The sequence below is a fragment of the Brachyistius frenatus genome, unplaced genomic scaffold (assembly GCF_029030835.1).
Source record: "Brachyistius frenatus isolate BFR_SWC_R1_liver_20210118 unplaced genomic scaffold, ASM2903083v1 Contig_41, whole genome shotgun sequence".
NCBI lineage: Eukaryota > Metazoa > Chordata > Actinopteri > Embiotocidae > Brachyistius > Brachyistius frenatus.
This window is the reverse complement of record NW_027210640.1, coordinates 2,769,312-2,788,345: the sequence shown is the minus strand read 5'-3', so window position 1 is coordinate 2,788,345 and position 19,034 is coordinate 2,769,312. Positions and strand designations below refer to the sequence as shown.

The window sequence follows — 19,034 nt, the reverse complement described above, 5'->3', positions numbered from 1 at the left end:
CTACACACGACCTGTTAATGTCATCAGGCCATTGCCGTTCGCAGGGGGAGTAAAATGGCTGGAATGAAGCACGTAAAGGCACTATTCAACAATTTCCTACAGAACTGGAAACCTACAGTGCAAGCCTGTATTATGTCGCTCCGCATCAGGCTCCAGACACTTGTCGAGGGTCCCGGATCACTGACACCAACCAAAATACTCACAATCAAAACCAGAAATCCAACTAATCAGTTATAAATCTGAATCAGATCGATAACTCACATTTACTTAAGTAACTTTCTGTTTTAAATTGATATCCCAAGACTTGCACAACAATCGCCTCATGTCTGCTTCGCTTTATATCACAATTGTAATGCCCTGATGATGATGATGATGATGATGATGATGATGATGATAGTGTGGAAATGTGCAGAATGAAGGACAGCATTGACTTAAAACTGACTGCTTTCACTTCTGAAAACCACTGTGAAAACTAAAAGATTTGAAGATATTAGTAAGAAAATAACTTCTCTATTTCTAATCACCAAAATATAATCTTTCCAACCAACAACATCAATATGCGAGATCAGTGGTAGCATGCATACTCACATTTTTTTTTTAATTTTTTTTTTTTTAGCTCTGTTCGCTGTGTCTGTGTCGGGTTGAGGTTCAATAGCGCTTTTATCAAATCTCTAATTGAATGCCATTCAATTTAGCTTTCGTCATTTGGAAGTGACAAAACGTTTGCGTAATCGTCACCTAAAATGTCACTTTAGATCTGTGCACTCCTGTTATTAGGCAATGATCCAGAAATATTACAGCTTTTATTAGTTGCTACTAAATTGTGAATGCCACCTGAATACCACAAGATGTTCATGTTATACTTGTTTGTTTTTTAACATTGAGCTTTGCTAGCGAACCGTAACAAGGAGAGATAAAATGCTTTATAAGAGCTGTGTTAGTATCAGAGCTAAAGCGAGGTATTCCGCCAACCAGGGACAGGATTCAAAATGGAACCAGCTAAAGGAACCCAACCCTTGCCTGTGTATTCAGGTGTCTTGCTTTGGATAAAGTGCTTATGTGTCTCCTCGATATCTACAATACCCATAATGCACATGTGCGGGGTAGTGTAGAGTTCCATCCTGAGCTCAGTTTCCCAGAAGCATCTTTAACAAGATGCTGCATTGAGTGGATTTGATTAAATGGAACATGCATATCACGGAAGTATGGAACAAATTATTATTTTCAAAGCTTAAAAAGTGAATGAGGCTGCGAGGGACGTGAACTCCTTTTTGTTGACTTTGTTGGACAGAAATATTGTAGAAAATTTACACCATGAGGTACAGTATTGATCGAGAGTGGCCAAATCTAGAGACAAAGACTTGGAAGCCTTTTACTTTTTTAGATTCTTAATGATGATTTCTGGTGCTAGACTTTATGGGAAAAAGTAGAAAGATTTGTGCTAGAACATTTGGCTGGAATAGTGGATACATTTAATTAACATTGCTCCACCAGAAAAATATATTGTCTTCTTATGCAAGAAAAACAGATAGCCATATTATATCTCTCTGCTCTGATAGCTCTTGTTATAAAAAGTTTGTATTTTGTATTCTGAAAGGTCGTTTCAAAACATGTTTTGGGAAACTTGCTGAGTGTTGACTTGTGTCAGCAGACTAATATACTGCTGATTGCATTGGTCAGCGCTGCGTCAGATACAACAGCGTGAAACAAGCCCCAGAATCTCAAACCGGATGCCTGTTTGAATTAGCTGACCAGCTGATACTGTGGATATAAGTGTGATTGTTGGTCAGTGATGTTTTTGTTTGCTGTGACATCATAGCATTTTTGGATTATTAGTTAATTAAAATTTTAACACTGAAGCTTGTGATTGAAAATTTTTTTGTATGGTGACAACACTAACCGGTGCTCTGTTTGAGCCTGGTAACAGTGTCCATTTGGGTGTGTCCTCAGTGTGAATTCTGTGAAGCTTTGGGAAAGCGCCATCTGGGTGGTGTGCTGGTGTGTCTCAGCTGGGCTGCTGGCTGAGAGCGGGCCAGGCCAGGGTTACATTCAGCTGCTGGTTGTGTTGGATCAGGGACGTGTGTCGATAATGGAGGACGAGCTCTCTCAGCGATGAATACAAGTTGTAGGGTTCAGCAAAGCCGTATCCCGTTTCTGTCCTATAGATCACACAGTGTTTCACGTCCCCGTCCACGCTGCATGAAATAATGATGTTAGAAATCCCAAATTACAGCAGAGGGGTCAGGCATTTATTTACATTAGAGTAAAATATTGTAAACTATACGTTTAAATACTTAAAGTATACCAATGTGGAAGTACTCACACAACAGAGCAGGCAAAGGAGCCTCTCTGAGTCTGACTGTCTCTGATTAAGAAGGTTCCGTCCCGCTTCCCTTTCAGTAGCTCCTCCGCCTCTTTTCGTCTCATACCACCGACATACCAGCTCCTCTCCTCTTGGTGGGTGTCATCTGCAAGGGTGTATGGGCTGGGTGGTGGAAGGATTGGGGAAGTTGTTAGTTTAGATAGAAGAGAAATATTTGAAGTATAGAGTATAGAGTGCTTTGTCATTAGGGATGTAGACTGTGGGAAACATTTATTTAAACACATTTAGCATAAAAATGGAACATAGCCAAATGTAAAAAGAAAGGAAGGGCTTTGACTACTTCTTGAATGTACTTTATAAGTAGCCTTGCTGGCACAATTTGCAAACAAATGCAGCTTATGTTTAAAGTATTAATGACATTTTACAATCCTTTGACATAACACAACATTTGACTGTTCTTGTATTTTCCATCCCACACTGCTGTACATAGCACAGATGCACTTGTTCCAGTGTATGTTGACAAGAGCAGCACACCCAGTGAATGCATGTTTCAGGGTTTAGAAAGTGGCAGAGTATATGAAATACCTAAGATTGAATACAAGAAACAAAAGCAATTTATATAAATTCTGCACTTTTCTGTTTGATGACAAATCCATCAGTTTAGTTGACTAGGACAAGAGAAAAATGCTTACTCTTCTTCAGTCCTGATACCCAGCCAGTCATTGATCTGGCTCTGCCTCGTGCCTTGCTGGGTGAGCCAGCTGAAATGTGGAAGAACACAGTTAGAAGGCTGCAAAAAGTGGATTATTAGCAGGACTTGTTTTAATGTATTCAACTTCAACTTCAACTTTGTTATTCTTGAAGTTCTTCTGTTTACTATAAATAGGTGACAAAATGTGAGATTGTACAGAATGCAATATAAAAAAGTTGGAGAAAAAGGCATTCATTTCTATGGCAGTTACCATGTTTTGAATATACAGCGGTGGCAAATGTATTTTCCAAAGAAGGTAGATGTTTTCCATGGGTAACAATAAAATCATCAACTCTGTCAGACCATGAGTTTTGTCTTATATGCTGTAAAGTAACTGTAGTTGTTTATGTGAAGAAATGAGGCCGAGCATTTAATCTCGTCACTCACAACCAATCAAAACCTGAATAGACCAGATCTGCTTGTTTGAATTTACTGAGGACCAAAAAGGGCAAGAATCAGCTAGAATCACACAGTCCTCCCAACAGGCATTTAATAAAGCCGTACCAGAGAGATCCGCAGCTGTGGCAGCCTGGAGGAGAACAGCTGATTGTGTTTTCTATGTTTATAACTCAGCTGTGTCATTGGTATGTGATGGACAGTTTTTGAATTCAAAATTTTATCAGTCAGATCTCAGATCTGGTGGATCTTAGAGTCATGTTACAAATTTGATTTGCACTATGATGGCGCTGTAGTGGAGATGAAGCACATGTATGTGCGAAAATAGATTTTCAGTGCTCACCAAGCACGCCCTGCGTAAGGTTTCTATATTATCCAAGTACATAGCCTACCGTATAATGCATTTGTGTACAGTAAAGAGAAGGTAAATGTCTTTCTAGACAACATATGAGGTATCTCAAGATATAGGTAAATACACTTTTCTTAAACATGATAAAAAATATAATCTGTGCAGCAAATAACGACCTATATTGAACAATAAATATATATCCGTAACTACCTATATACAGTAAAATCTAAAATTTCAAACATAATTTGACTAAAAAGCTATTGGTTTTTTGCTTGATCCATATCACCCAGTGGGTGATGTAAGTGGTTACATCCACTTGGCTTTTAGTACTTTTTGTTTACTTGATTCATGTATAATATGCACAGAAGAGAATACTTTGGGATTAAAAAAATTCAACCACAGTTCAAAAAACATTTTTCTGCTAGTACACAAACAAGATCATTGGATGCTGTCGGGTTAAACTTACAGCAGGTATTGATCTCTGATTTTCCGGAGCTGCACAAGGTCGGGCTTTAAACTGTTAATTTTCCTGTCGACCTCCACATGAGCCAGCACCTTCTTCCTCAGCTCTTCCTCCAACTTCTTCTTGCTGTTGTGGATCTCTTCCACCCTTGACTGCAGTTCATCTGAATTGCTTTGAATCCTGTAGTTGAAGAAATAACGTCAGTGTGAGCATGCTGGATGAGAATGGCCTGAATGAGTATTAATTATTTAAACTTTTTTGTAGGGATGCATGATATTGGATTTTTTTTTTGGTGGAAATTTGATATGATTCCTGTACAGGAATTAACATATGTACACATTCAACTACTTCAATTTAGGTTATGAAAAACACTCCATCTTTATTTTTACGTGATATTTTCTTTGAAACAAAACTGATCTAACAGGCCTGGATGATGCTATCTTTGAGACACTCATTGCAATTAATAACTTTTACAGGTATATAGTTGCACTCTTTCATGCTCATCGCAAGACACTTGATAATCTCATGTTGCACATGCACATGATCTCTCATACACCCTTGTGCTGAGGACATGGCATTGAGCATTTAGTCAAGCATAGAGTATTTAGGCATAATTAAAGCATCAATTTATCGGTCTGTCATATCAGTAGAAAATGTTCATTTCGGGCTGATATAAAATGTACCCATTACATTATCAAGCATTCCTTTTTTTTACTTCAAAAAAATAAATAAAATGGAATGAATGAAAACGTGACAAGATAAGAGGTGTGTACTTGGAAACATACTTGTCGGTCTCTGTACTGCTATCTAACGTGAGGAACATGTCGATGTATTCCTTGCTGTAGCGTTCCTGGGTTTCACATTCCTCCTCAAAGATCCGAATGATTTCGCTGAAAGCCTCAATGGCCGTCCGCTTGCTCTGCAGTTCCTGTGAAGGAGAGGAAACAAATCTTTTCTTTAATATTCCAGGCCTTACAGTCAAAGCTTTTTTTGTGGTAAAGCTGTCAGGACTAAAACATTTTAGTGCAAAGATGTTGCTTTTAGCAAAGAAAACCACAGATTTACTTGGCAAATAGGAGTCTCAGTGATGAGGATGCTGTTGTACCTGGGAGGTTAGGTTCAGCTCCTCAAACAGACGGTCGTACTCTTTGCTCTTCTCTTTGTATTGATCCTGAAATATCCTTAGCTGTTCTACGGCTGCATCAATGTCAACTTCCATCACAACCTGATGCTATGCAGACAATAATATAGAAGATATTTAGAACCAAGTCCACTTTAAAAATTTCCTGTGTTACATTTAGTTGAATATAAACTAACATTACAGAAGGTCTGGTACTACCATATTAACATTGAATTGCTTCCTTTTTTGTTATCTACTAGTTCTGAACTAAGCAAAACCACAAATAGGTAATCAGAATTTCAAGAAAAACAGCACCAATAACAATTAAACCTCTACAAGTTATTTATACTATAATTAAACATGTAAGGAGTGCAAAATGTTTTGTTTTTGTAATGTAACAGCACACATTCACTGTTCTAAGTCCCTATAAACCTACCTGCTGGTACCTGGATATTGGGTAGAGTAACCTCGTATCCAGTTTCAAGTTGTACTGGGCCAATGACTTCTTCTGGTAATATTGGATCAGGTCCACCACAGAGGGAAAGGCCAGTGGCTCAGAAAAGCCATACTTTCCACCATTATGGAAGATTTTTATTAGGCGGTTGTAGCCATCTTTTCTGCAAAAGTCAAAGAACAACTGTTGCAAAATAGCTGCCACAAATATGTAAAACATACAATGAGCAGTCAAAGAATTCAGATATTATCCTTGTTGCGTACCAACTAAGTGCAGTAGTGTGATTTCCACAGAGCAGGGGGAAGCTTCAGCCCTCACGAGAAAATATTCCAAGTTACATTACTTGACAAGTATCAGCAGCTGAGTTACACAATCTTTTTGTGACCACTGGCATGTATGCACTGCTGATTTTATGTGTGCATGGACCTAAAACTTAAGCAGAGAGCGCACTTCTAATTTTGTGTCAACATTTTTGGAGTAAAGAAAGAAGTTGCAGGGAGCTGAATCCGGTGAGTAAGATTTGTGGGGAGGTATGATTGTCAAGAAACTTGCATGTTTTCAACTTGCTGTGTGAGGGTGTGTAGTCATGTTGAAGAACCAAAGTGCCACAGCTCAGGTTGTTTGTACAAACTGTTTACCCTCAGTAGAACTCAGTTTTGACAGTCTGACCCTGTGGGAAGAATACATGGTGCGCCACCCCAGACTCGCGCTATTGACTGATGCGCAACAGGAGCGGTCTCTGAACATTTTAATTGTCTGTAGTATAGAACAAGAATATACATTTTCCCCTCACTACTGTGTTTTTAGAGTGACACCAATTAAAAGGGAAAAGTCAGTTGCCCTGCCTATGCTGGATCTGTCTAGCCACAGTGCGTCTGCACTTTCAGAGAGGAGAGGGTTTTTTTTAACTTTCACAGCACAATATGCAGTTTATGGACTTAACACCTGTAAATTGGAAGAATCTCAAAGACTATAAAGAGCTCTGGGTCACAGTTATACAAAGCAAAAGCCAAATGTAAGAGGTAAGAAAGACAGTCTAGACAGTATCGATTTAAGTTGGAGTGCGTCTGTTCCTTCAGACAAATGTGAGATGGATGACTGGAAAAACATGAGTGAAACACATCTTGTGTAGACAGGGTGTTATGTTGCTGACCGCATGGAGTCTGCGCCAAACGCTAATCAACAAAGCTTTATATCTGAAACCTAGTCTGACCTGATTCAACTAAAATTAGACAGAAACCACAAAATGTATAAAGTTACACTTAAAAAGCAGTTAAACTAAATTTGGACTTTGAACGCAGGAAATAATAACTGACCGATGATTAAAGATGTATTTGATTTGCAAATGTAGCATTTACTACTGATAATTACAATATTACCAACTCAGAGACTAAAAACTGCATACATAGTCTTATGATACCCTTAACTAGTTGTATACACTGTATGTGCACTTGTCAAAAAGTCCTGATGGAGAAATTCAGTTTTTGAAGCAGTTGTGTCCACAACTCATAAGACCAGAAAAGTAGTCACCTTAGTGTCAGGGTGTATTCCTTCTTAATCCCAGTGGAAGCATCTCGGATCAGGAATGTTCCATCAGGAGTGTTTCTCATCATTTCATTAACTTCCTCTCTGGACAATACAAAAGGACGTAAAGGTCTGAATACAGCTCATAAACAAAATACAGGTGCAAAAGCAACAAAAACTCATATTGTGTACAAATTTGAATGGCTCTTAGTGTATGAGAAAATTTGAAAGAAATTTGCATGAAAGAAATAACATTGTTGTTATGTATGATATTAGCAGGCGGTTTGAGCATTCAATACCTCGAGATGTTGCCCCAGTACCACTCTGCTTCGGACAGCTGGTGATCATCAGCGCTGCAGTCACACGCTGCCATAGCTTTGGTTGTATTGTTTTCTGGTTGAAGTTCTGACAACAAAGACAATAATATTTTAGGTCACCGAAAAAAAAAAAAAGACACAAAAAAAAGAAATTACGAAGGTTTAAATTTTTTTTTTAATTGTTTCTCATACGTTTGGGTTTTTTTTTAATTTAATGGGACTTTTATGTTGCATTGCTCTGGACTCATTGTTTTTGTAATGAACAAATCTTTTACTCGTATTAATTTTTGTTCAGTATAAGTATTTCAGCAGAGCAATATAATCCATTAGTCACCATCATTCATCCTTTTTTTTTTCACACATTATTATAGCTCTTCTCTTATTATCGTCAAACTTACACTAATTGGAAGATATTTAAACATCGACACATAAAAATCCATCAAAGCAGTTAATTTATATGGTTTAGATTTTCTAAAATTGCAAACTGTGAAGGAAATGACGTAAATGAGCCAGAAAGCCAAAGGATTATTGGTATTTCATTTTTAAACAGACAACATTTACAATCATTTTCTATAGCAGATCTTCAGAATAGAACTGATATGCATCAAAGGTTCTGTTGCAAACAAGGCAAAGAGATGTTGGCGCATACCTCCTTCCTGAGTGATGTTGGTTTTAAGTGCAGGGAACACATCATCAACATGGGAGGAAAGGTCCTGCAGGAACGCTGTCAGTTTATGAGACTGCGCCTCACTGTCGTTTTGACCCATCTCAGTCTCCAAGAACTCTGAAACATCGACCGTACAACAACCCAGTGTCACCCCCGATGTCAGGTCAGGCAAGTCTGTGTGTGACGATCTGCACTTTGTGGCTGTCCTGCGCACACTGCTCCTGACAAGACTCAAGAGGGAGATATCGTTTGTGTTGCTTAGTCTTGCACCATGTGGGAGACCCTGTCCAGACTAGTCTGCTGACAGGTGACACTGTCTGACTGCCTAAAATACCAGAACTGGCACTCCTCAACGCTCAGGCACACTCGGCTAGACCCAGTGCTGCTTAGTGCTCGACCTCGCCTTGCCTCGCCTAACAAACAACAGCTGTCTGCAGCGAGATGCCATGTCGGCCTGAAGGACTGGACCTGATGTGCCACTGTGTCTGTTTGTGTTTATTGACCCTCTTTATGTTAATGTGACATTAGGGAAGCAGGGAAAGGTGAGAACTTATACGTCAGATATTTCCTGAATTCATTAGGTTTATGTGTGAATTGTTTGTGTTTACCAGTATGTAAACAGGCACACGTGCTGGTACATTTGTGTAGTGAGCTGTGTTGTTAGCAGTTGATATAAATCTTGCCTTCAGCACTTGTGATGGCATGCCTGGAGATGCTTGAAATCGCTGCTGCAGATCGCTGTTGGAGGAATCATACTTATGCTGTTGTAAAATTAGAAAGGGCGTGAACTCATTAACCCAGAGCCTACAAACAGTGATGCTCTGTCAAAACTTGCCTGCTATAAAACCCAATAGAAGCTCTGCATGTAATAAACCCTGAATCGATGTTTCTTGTTCTCTACAGCTGAAACAAACATTTAATTCACGAATTACTTCACAGAAACTAGATCAGCGATTAAATTGGATAATTTTTCAAACAAAAATGACGAACATTGACTAGTTCTATTTCACTTATGAGGATCTGTTGCTGTAAACTGAATATGTTTGACTTTTGGACTGTTGATCATACAAAACAATTTCAGTTTGGCGATGTCAGCTTGGGCTCCGGGAAATTGTATCGGGTGTTGCAGACTCCTTGATTGATTGAAAGTTTGTTTATCTTAAGTTGTTTCTCTACACAGCAGCATGGAAGTCTCCAAGGTAATTGTAGCAGCAGTAGTCATAAAGGTTTTACCATGTTTTCACCAAGTGCCTTCAAGAGGTGCCAGTCAGACTAAAAGCTAAATGTATTCAAAACTAAGCGAAAATCAGAAATTGAAGTGAATTTATTAATTGAGTTCTAATCTAATGTATTGTTTCATGTCCATCCAGGTTTTTTTGGTTTGTGCTCTCTTGTTGTTTTAACAGACCTTAGCATACAGTTTCTGACATTATCTCAGCATTGGTAAACAGACTGAGGCCCTGTGTCTGATATCTTGTAGAGCTTCTTAGTCTCACTGACCCTGGCACGCTAACTGTCCTGAACAACTGCTTATATGATGTTAAACCTGGATATCAAATCATTTCTTCACCTCTACTCAAGCAAAAAAAGACATCCTTGTCACTGGCTTGCAAATGTTAGACAACTTCTGCCACCTGCTGGTTCCTTATAGGAACAAAATACACCTGTTGCAAAGGAATCTTGACATTTGGTTTAAGTGTAGTTTAACTTTTCAACAGCATACCTCAAAACTTGTGCGGTCTATTGAAATATCTGTTAAGGCCTCCTTTCACTGACTATAATTATATTTGAGAATTAATGTTCAGATATCTTTGTTTCCTATTAAGGCTCTTCACAGCCGGTCTGCCTGCTAATTCTGAACCCTTAGTACCATGGGACCCTGTATGTAGTTTAAGATCACTGGAAAGAGGTCTTTCTATCCGTTTCAGATTCCTGGCTTAAAGAGACAGAACTTACAGGCGAGGGCCCAAAGCTCTAGAAATACCTGCCTGAGGAAATCAGGTTGACCTTAACATCTTTTAAACCTATTTTCCTGAACATCTCCTGATTTTACTTGACTGTCCTCACAGACAGAAAGGCTTTCTAACAGCAGATAAAATGCTGGAGTGGTTTGGTTTTTTGCACAAAAAAGCAAAAGACACCTTAGCAAAGCCTGCACCTTTGTTGTGGCATTTGTTTTCTTCATTCTCTTATCTGTTTGTATAATTGCTAAAAATGCATCACAGTTTATATTAAATGTATCCCTTTATTGAGCATTAAAAATGTTAGCACTTCTAGTCTTACCTTGATCTGCTGGTGGACGCTCAGGCCTACTAGTCGTGGTTATATCTGCCTGCTGTCGTGCTTGGTCAAGAAGTGATGACATCATCACGGGAAATACAGGGTGGGGCTCAAGATTATCTCCCATATGGTTGGTGTTCTCATTGACGACCGCAGCCTCGTCCCTGAGATGGAGGGATGCTAGGGATGACGTTGGGAAATCAGCCGGCTGGAGCTCGCTGTCCTCTGTCCAGAGCTGGAAACGCTCAGCTGCCATTTTCACAACATTGACTGTATAGTCCAGCTAGGTTTTTATTGAGGATGTGAAGCAGCACAATGTCAGGTTCCACGGTGCAGTTGATCTCATACTATCAGCTTACAGTTACACTCATGGCCAAGGATAGAGAGGGGGGCAGTGCGGAGTTCATGGCTGCCCAGTGTTGTGGAGGTAGAGCGTGTTCTTCGGCCTGAACCGCCATTTTAAATTCATCATACAGCAGAGCAATGGCACTGCACGTATATCCTGTGTCTTCGCTTTCTTATAGACAGGGGAGTTTTCTATATTCCAGCACTGTTCTACTTCACAGTCATTTGCTTAAAGGGATTCATACCTGGGAGCTACCCAGAACAACCGAGTGCCTGGTTCATATACGCTTTGAATCTAGCTGTTAAGCTGTAAACCCACTGGAGAGTGATGGGCTGCCTGATTCCTTCTTCAAGGACCCATGCATCACCTCATATCAGGAAACCTAAACCAGAAAAGGCACAAATAGTCCAGAGATCAACAAAAAAAAAAGGGCTGCAAACATCTGGCCAAATAATGGTTCAATACTCTTAACAACTTAATCCCCTTTACTAAATTACAATTTTCTACTTTGTACAGTTCAAATCTTATCCATTGGCCCTCCATGCTCCAGACTCGCTGCCCAAAACGTTTGATAAGGGATTCAGATATTATAAGTGGTTATGAAGCTGGATTCATTTCAGACATAATAAAAGGCTGTCGAACCTCATCTCTAATCACTGCCGTTACTGACATTTTTATTGGCACTGAAATGTTCCATAACTTTTTGTTGGAATGAAAAAAATTCAAAGATCGGTATCAGGGCTGATCAAGGCATTTTCCAATGAATCGGTATCGGCTATACTGAGCTATATTTAGCCCTGCTCCTTTGTGTTATGTCAACTGTCGCACAGGTCTCATAAACAGACAGCACAATTTGTGGCAGAAGGCAGTTAAAGCAGAAGTACAGAGAATTGTTACTGCGAGTGTTTGCTGCAGAGATGTTTGAACTCCAAACAATGGTGCAGATTAAAAAAAAAAAAGGAGGAATGCTTTACAACACCATTCGATTTGTGTAGTCTTTCAAATCCTCAAGTATTTAATTCACTTGGTTAAACAATGACAGCAATTTCTCTCTGGTTCAATTTTCCAAAATCAGTCTTTCAGCTGATTTGCCAGAAAAAAAATAATCACAATTTACAGTTGATTATTGATGAATTATTTAACATGCAAAATATGCGGCAACCTCTCTGATTACAGCTTTTTAAATGTTAAAATTTTGGGTTTTTTGATGATGGTCGGGCAAATCAAGACGTCACTTTGGGCTGGGGGTATATTTCGGTGCCTGTTTTACAGAATTTTCGGACATCTTACGGACCAAACATGTAATTTATTAATCGAGAGAAAAATCGGTAGGTGGATCGAAGATTAAAATAGTCGCTAGTTACAGCCCTAACTGCAATATCAAATTATATATACGAAGATCAAACACTTTATCAGTGTCACCCACTCATACTGCTTACTGAGATGGTCAGATCAGGAGGAGCAGAGTAAATATAGACCAAGCTGTAGACTGTAGAATTCAGACTGAGGTAATAATAAAGAGACATTCACAGGCCATTTTGTATGTTTTTGGTGCAATTGATGAGAAATTCCCAGCCCCAAGTAAAATCATTGTAAAGAAAGTCCAATAAAGTAGTGAAAAAAAATAGAAAGGACAATTTGTTACAGACAGGATCTGCTCTCACTGAATAACTGGCAACATGTAAAAGCAAATAAGCATTTTTTCCCCTCATCAAAAACATGTACCAACATCATTGTGGGATGCAGTGGATGATGACGTGGAGATCTGCATTTCTAAAAGGATTTATTTCACAAGAATTGTTTTCCTTTTCAAAATCAATATTAAAAAATGTACACTTCAAGTATATATTGGCCCAAAACATATACATTTTTACTCCTCGAGTGTCACCCTTAAAACTAAAATGACGCAAAGTCCTGAATGTCAGACCACATACAATATTGCCCTTTGGGGTTTCTGGGATTTCACAGGATTTTGCTATTTGGGAAGTCCGGGTGAACAATTTTTTTACATAATGAGTATACAGTATTATATCATGAAACCTATTACATGGTAAAGAATAAAAGGGGCTAAAGCTAAATCCTCCTCTCCCAAGCATCTGGGATTATTCAGCGGTTTATTAGTCTGCTATATTCTCCTCAATGTGGCATCATATTGTAGGGATTTTAGGTGAGGATATCGGGCTGTACAAGAGAAAGATTCCATTTCCATAACTTTATATAAATCAAAGTTCTTTTGTTTGTAAACATGATTTATCGGACCCTATCCTAATGGAGGTCTTAACAGACACTGCAGAGATCATTGGAGCTGTTCCTCTAAACTGCATCTTAAAAAAAAACAGGTCGCATCATCCTCATTCAACTTGAACTTAACATGATTTTCTTTTTCTGTTTCTAAATCTGGACAACTAGTAACGTTTTATCATCAATTGAAGGTTAATGGAGGTATCAAAAAGCTTTAAAATATAAATGTTATGATTATATGTTAATTCAGATCTGGTTTATTTGTGCTGGTGATTTCTTTGGATTACTAATATGCGTTCTCTTTCAGCAAAACAAACGTTTGGCAATCGCTAAATTCACTGTGCGATGCAACGTTACAGGTCGAAAATCAAAGTGTTTGAAATGGCGTCCGTATCTTAGTTCCAATGGTACGCAGTCGGTGTTCATGGTACAGAGTGTTGAGTTCCCGTTGAGATGACGCGGGACAAACATGATTTCAACCAAAGTCACATTATCATGTTAGTCAGTTTTATGTGTCCGCAAATAAATTCCATTACATATCCATTCGGGACAACAAAGCTGCGTTACTTTTCAACACGAGTCAATAATAACCTTTTTTTTTTTGTGTGTCAATATACTGTGACGTTTAAGTTGCTGAGTCAGAAAAAAATGCCGCCCAAAAAACAAGGATGTTTTAATGGTGAACTAATCAAAATAATGTAAATACCGTTTGCTTCGTTCATGTTGCTCCACAAGGAAAAGCATTGGTGAGGATGCGAAGTTGGGGTCAGGAAAATTATTACGCAACAACGCTCTACTGAAAATGTCATCTACTTTCACAGAGTCTACGGCAATTAAAGTCGTCAATCCAACAGCCGTCGGATAATGCTGAAGGTACTGAGTAGACGCTGACTGTCCTCTGTTTTTTTTTTTTTTAGATTGGTTTGCTTTTGTTTTTTGTTTTTTTTAGTCTCATCACTCAGTGTGGTATCCCAAACCAGAAACATGACGGCCGATGTACGCCATATTTTCCCAACGCTCTCAAGCTTCCCATCATCATGTACCTAAGCTTCGAATGACGAAGAGATATGAAGGCTGAACATGCACAGAACTTTCAAAATGGCAACTTCTGATGTAACATCCGGACAGCCTGAAAAAATGAAACATTATCGGGAAACTTAGCTGTACAGGATAGTGCGTACCTACCTGGCCCAAGACAGGAGGAATCGAGCGGCACGGGAAGCCAACATTTCATCGACATCCATGAAGCGGCGAAGAGACGTGGCTGGACGCACACGTGGCTCAGATCAAACCAACCACCGGCCCTGGTCCTCACGCCATTCTGTGTCCCGCTACCCCCACCCCCTCCCTCCTCCTATCCCGTACAGCCTCTCCTCCCGTGTCCTCCATTTTTTTAAAGATCCAATCCACTTGGTTGTTGTCTGTCCCCTCTGAGTGCCGCCTTTTCCCACGCTGCCATTCCTCTGGGTTTTTCCTTTCCTCTTCACTAATACATCTTATGTCCTCTTGAAAAGCCTTTTCTGAGATATTTTCCAATTTGTTTGTACTTTTACGTGGCGTGCACAGGGAAAAAAAACAACTCCACTGATTTTTGGGGTGCAGTTTAAAAAAAAAAAAAAAAAAAAAGTCCATATAGTCCAATATATATCTAAATATGAAAAACCTAAATACTTTGTAGCTTTCAGAGCTTGTGCAGGTAAAGTAAAGGCAAAAGTAAAAAAGCAGCACTACTCGTCGCACCGTAACTCTTTTCACAGTTTGAGAGCACAGTGTGGATGCACAGTGGGGGAACAGAAGCATGAGAATGAGTCGGTGGGAAAAAAAACAAAACTCCTATATAAATAAATAAGGGAAGGATGCCACTGTTGCTATACAGAGTGAGGGGCTTAGCAGACTCCTGAAATCCTATTGGACGGCCTGTTGCCATGTGCTCAGCAGTCAGCAGAGATGCTGCTAACAAATCAAGGAAATGTTCTAATATTAGACTGTATGTATCTAGGCAGCAGGAGCCGCTGACCTCTCAACTCCGCCAGCGTTACGTTCCACTTCACAGATCAGCATAATGGAAGAAGTGGTGTGGAAGTAACTGGTTAAAAAAAAAAAAAATTACAACATTGTAGACAAAACAGCAGAGACCAACCCCCCTCTCCACTCCACCTCCCTCCATGATATCTCAGCCAGTACAGTTACAGTATCAGAGAAGGAGAAAACAGATTAATCTGTTCTGCAGATTTTTTTTTTACATATAGATAACATGTTGGCATTTTACTGTGCTTTGGTTCTCCTGACAATTTGTGGAGCATATAGTTTGTATGTAAAATATTGTTTGGCAATTTAGGTGATATTTAGCTCGTGAAAATAGCCAAACTAGGTCCGTGCATTAAAAATTAATCTGTGACTGGTTAGAAAAAAAAAAAGGCATACATTTTTAAATCATACTGGTTAATCTTCTAGTAATGTATGGTATTTTACTATATACCCCTTCATTTGTTCTATATTTCACGACTAATATCCTTTCAGACATCATCTTCTCTGTTATCGTTACGATGTCTTACACGGTCTTTATAACTAATTCCTCTGATTAACTGATTTTCCATGAATTTATTTCTCTGCTTTGAGGCCAGGGCTTAGCAGTGCATCCAAATCATTCAGCAGAACAGAAGTGATATTCCCATGTTCTCTATCAATTTGTTTATTGATTCTTTACGATGTTTACTCTGTTAGGCTTGTTGAGCAATGCAGATTATGTACACGAGTTCTTTCCTGTCAGTAACAGGGTCAGGATGGTTGGGATTTTACTGTATCTTCACTTTGATACATTTGTATGGATGACTTGCATTACACGCACGCAAAATAAATCGTATTATGTGACTATTCAGACATTAATCAGTAACAAATGAAAACCTCATGCATACTGTATAACCACCAACAGCAATAAGTAATAGAGTAGATAAAGAAATATATTTATATTCCAGCTTATTAAACTCACAATATATTTAAATTCCCTTTCATTTCATTCAGATCTATTCTTCTCTATCATACGATTTCAATAAATAGTGCAAATGTCCCCAGTCTTATATGTGCAGAGAGTACTTACTTTTAGAAAGATTAAACATCTTTTTTCTTACATTTACAGCAGATTCTGCCATTGGTAGTCTTATTGTTAGTCTTTTTTTTTTTTTTTTTTTTTTTTTTTTTCAGATGCAGAGCCAGTCTTCAACAGCTGTAGTGAATACAGCTGATGATACAGAATATGAGATGGGATGAGGTCAAGGGGGCAGGCGGTTGGGCGGGCGGAGGTTACCAAGGTGAGAACTTGATTGGGAGACAGGGGGGTGAAAGAGGAAAGCGAAGGGGATGAAGTTGATGGAAATGTAGTTACAGAAGCTGGGTTTGAAAATGAGGAGCGTATGTCATCTATCTTTTTAGTAAAGTAGTTGACAAAGTGGCTTGGTAGAAGGATGGAGGGGGGGTGGGGGCGTCGAGGAGGTTGGAAAAGATGGAGAAGAGCTTTTTGGGATAGGAAAATGAGGATTGAATTCTGGTTAGGTAGAAAGAGCTTTTGGCTGCAGAAATTGAGGCAGAGAAAGAGGAGAGGAGAGATTGATAAGTGAGCAGGTCGTCAGGGTGGTTCGATTTTCCCCATTTCCTTTCTGCTGCCTTGACATCAAAAAGACGTAATATTGCCGTTAACCCCAAATTAGTTTTTATCGTTATTAAAAATTACACCAATATTATTGTGAATGATGCAATAAAAACCCGAGTACCTGGCAATATAAAAGTATCCATGACATAGTAAAAGAGATAAATTGCCAATACTCACGCTGCCTCAATCACCACCGACACTCCAGCAGGATCCATCGCCTCAGTGATAGCCAAAGCAATCTGTTGGTTAAACGCTCCTGAACTGTAGAGAGAGTGACGCTTAACATATAATGAAGGAAACATGAAAAGATAAAAACACAAAGGGACAAATAAAAGTGAAATACAAGTTACTTTTACCTTGAAGCCTTCTGCTGTAGCTCTTAACATTCCTAAAAATAATTACGTTGAATGAAATGTGTGTGTGTGTGTGTGTGTGTGTGTGTGTGTGTGTGTGTGTGTGTGTGTGTGTGTGTGTGTGTGTGTGTGTGTGTGTGTGTGTGTGTGTGATATGAGTACATAAGTGACATATGAGTAAATGTCACTTGCTAAGAACGTTGAGTAACTTTATTATTGGGCTAAATTACCTTGCCGAAGAAGGGCATCAGATGATGTTCACAGAGAGAGAACAAATCGATGTCCTTGACAATCGCTATCTCTCTGTGGTTCATCAAAGATGGCATCGTTCAGGATATCTGTGTGGAGAGTAAATGTTAGCATTTTGCAGAATTCAATTTAAACAACCTTTCAAAGGTTCATAAATCTGAAAAGAGAGCTTACCATGTTATTTTTTTCAAAACTAATACTGAATATCTATACATGTGAAAGTATTGACATTTTAATCAAGTTGGAACTATTATCATCAATATGATGAAGGAAAAAAAATCTTTCCTCACCTTGGGTTGTCTCCTTGTAGCCGTTGGTGAGGAACTGCATGGCTTTGGCTGCACGTAGAGGTGTGCGTAGAAGTCCCTCCCGGTCCACGTCCTCTCCGAGCTCACTCAGCATGGTGGCGTAGGCTTTCTCAATGCTGGACAGCTTGCTCGCATCTGCAGCGTCCCTTGACTCGTCTTTTCTGCCTAAACCATTAGACTCGATGTGCACATTCAGGTAATCGCCAGCAACACTATTTATCTCTGAAGCGTGGTGATACTTCATTCTGGATCTTAGCACAACTTTTACTGAAAGACACTGCAGATACAACGAAAGAGACCCAACGGTCTCAAAAAGGACATCCCCCGTTTTTTATACCCCGATGGAGGCCCCGAAACTTAAACGTCACTGACTCTTTAAGACACACCATGCAGGAGAAAATGACCTATAAATTACATATATGCTCTGGTCACGCTTAAACTTTCCACACAGACAAGATATCTAACCAAACTAATCAGTTCAAAAATCCTCATGCATCAAATGTTATGGAGCAGCATTTGACTGATGCTGTGATGTGAGGTTAAACTTAGTCTCATGCTTTGGTTTTTAGTATGTGGAACATTTACCACCTCCATGTAATTCCTAACATTCTTCTGTAGCCTTTACATTAGACGGGACAGTGACACGGAGTTGAATGAGATTTAGAATAAGCTCTGAAAATATAACCCTGGCTATCCTATGTGTGGGGAGAGCCACCTGTAAAAGTCTTCTGTTATTGGATACAATAGTAAAGGGAGAGTTTAAAGAAAATAAGCTTCGGAAAATGTCGCCAACATAAAAGTAGTGGACCTTTATCGCAGTACTTTATTGGGGATGAGACGTGATATTCCAATATTCCAATAGTCGTTAAAATATAAAATATCGATTAGTATTTGTGACTATCGTTCTTCCTTATTTCCCATGTTTTTACTGGCTCCTGGTTGTAATGCATTACTCCAGTCAGAAGGTGGCAGCAATACGCCTAAAAACTGAATAGCCGATTAATAATGGAACAGTTATGATATATTAGTGTATATGTTGAGTAATGAATGTTGAGTAATAAGTGACAAAGAAAATGACATGTTTGAGGTAATTTTGTATTTATGTCAAACTCCTGTATCTGCATAAGAATTTCATTAAGGACTTGATAAGCACATGAGGTCCAGCTAGGACAGTAAAGTTACTTTTTTGTAAATTATATTTTAATTAATTTGTTAATACAATCTATTAATTCCTTTTATTTGCTGTC

The 19,034-nt window shown here is 39.0% G+C and overlaps 2 protein-coding genes across 4 annotated transcripts; both read right to left on the bottom strand.

Moving 5' to 3' along the window:
• Positions 1–1,419: 1,419 nt before the first annotated feature.
• LOC138623080 (phosphatidylinositol 3-kinase regulatory subunit beta-like) lies at positions 1,420–14,553 on the bottom strand. 3 transcript variants are annotated; one of them, XM_069702370.1, is made up of 12 exons: positions 13,938–14,553; positions 10,648–11,372; positions 8,347–8,481; positions 7,680–7,785; positions 7,387–7,485; positions 5,839–6,019; positions 5,388–5,513; positions 5,068–5,210; positions 4,286–4,462; positions 3,016–3,084; positions 2,324–2,485; positions 1,420–2,195 (listed from the first exon to the last, which is right to left on the bottom strand). In XM_069702370.1, exons 2-12 carry the CDS (start codon positions 10,898–10,900, stop codon positions 2,006–2,008), a joined length of 1,641 nt encoding a protein of 546 aa, XP_069558471.1. In that variant the 5' UTR covers positions 10,901–11,372; positions 13,938–14,553; the 3' UTR covers positions 1,420–2,005. The 3 variants fall into 3 exon arrangements, with proteins under 3 accessions (XP_069558471.1, XP_069558469.1, XP_069558472.1); XM_069702368.1 differs by having other exon boundaries at positions 14,417–14,553; XM_069702371.1 differs by lacking the exon at positions 8,347–8,481 and having other exon boundaries at positions 14,417–14,553.
• Positions 14,554–17,434: 2,881 nt separating this feature from the next.
• LOC138623078 (GTP cyclohydrolase 1-like) lies at positions 17,435–19,024 on the bottom strand. Its single transcript, XM_069702366.1, has 2 exons — positions 17,770–19,024; positions 17,435–17,568 (listed from the first exon to the last, which is right to left on the bottom strand). Exons 1-2 carry the CDS (start codon positions 18,029–18,031, stop codon positions 17,489–17,491), a joined length of 342 nt encoding a protein of 113 aa, XP_069558467.1. The 5' UTR covers positions 18,032–19,024; the 3' UTR covers positions 17,435–17,488.
• Positions 19,025–19,034: the final 10 nt, after the last annotated feature.

What these genes read in the sequence shown, in the direction of transcription:
- LOC138623078 (XM_069702366.1), bottom strand. Translation starts at nt 18,031, where the DNA reads ATGAAGTATCACCACGCTTCAGAGATAAATAGTGTTGCTGGCGATTAC. An exon ending in CTACAAGGAGACAACCCAAG is followed by an intron (nt 17,569 to 17,769) that starts GTGAGGAAAGAT and finishes CTCTCCACACAG; the next exon opens with ATATCCTGAACGATGCCATC.
- LOC138623080 (XM_069702370.1), bottom strand. Translation starts at nt 10,900, where the DNA reads ATGGCAGCTGAGCGTTTCCAGCTCTGGACAGAGGACAGCGAGCTCCAG. An exon ending in CAACATCACTCAGGAAGGAG is followed by an intron (nt 7,786 to 8,346) that starts GTATGCGCCAAC and finishes CTTTGTTGTCAG; the next exon opens with AACTTCAACCAGAAAACAAT. An exon ending in TCCTTTGCCTGCTCTGTTGT is followed by an intron (nt 2,196 to 2,323) that starts GTGAGTACTTCC and finishes TATTTCATGCAG; the next exon opens with CGTGGACGGGGACGTGAAAC.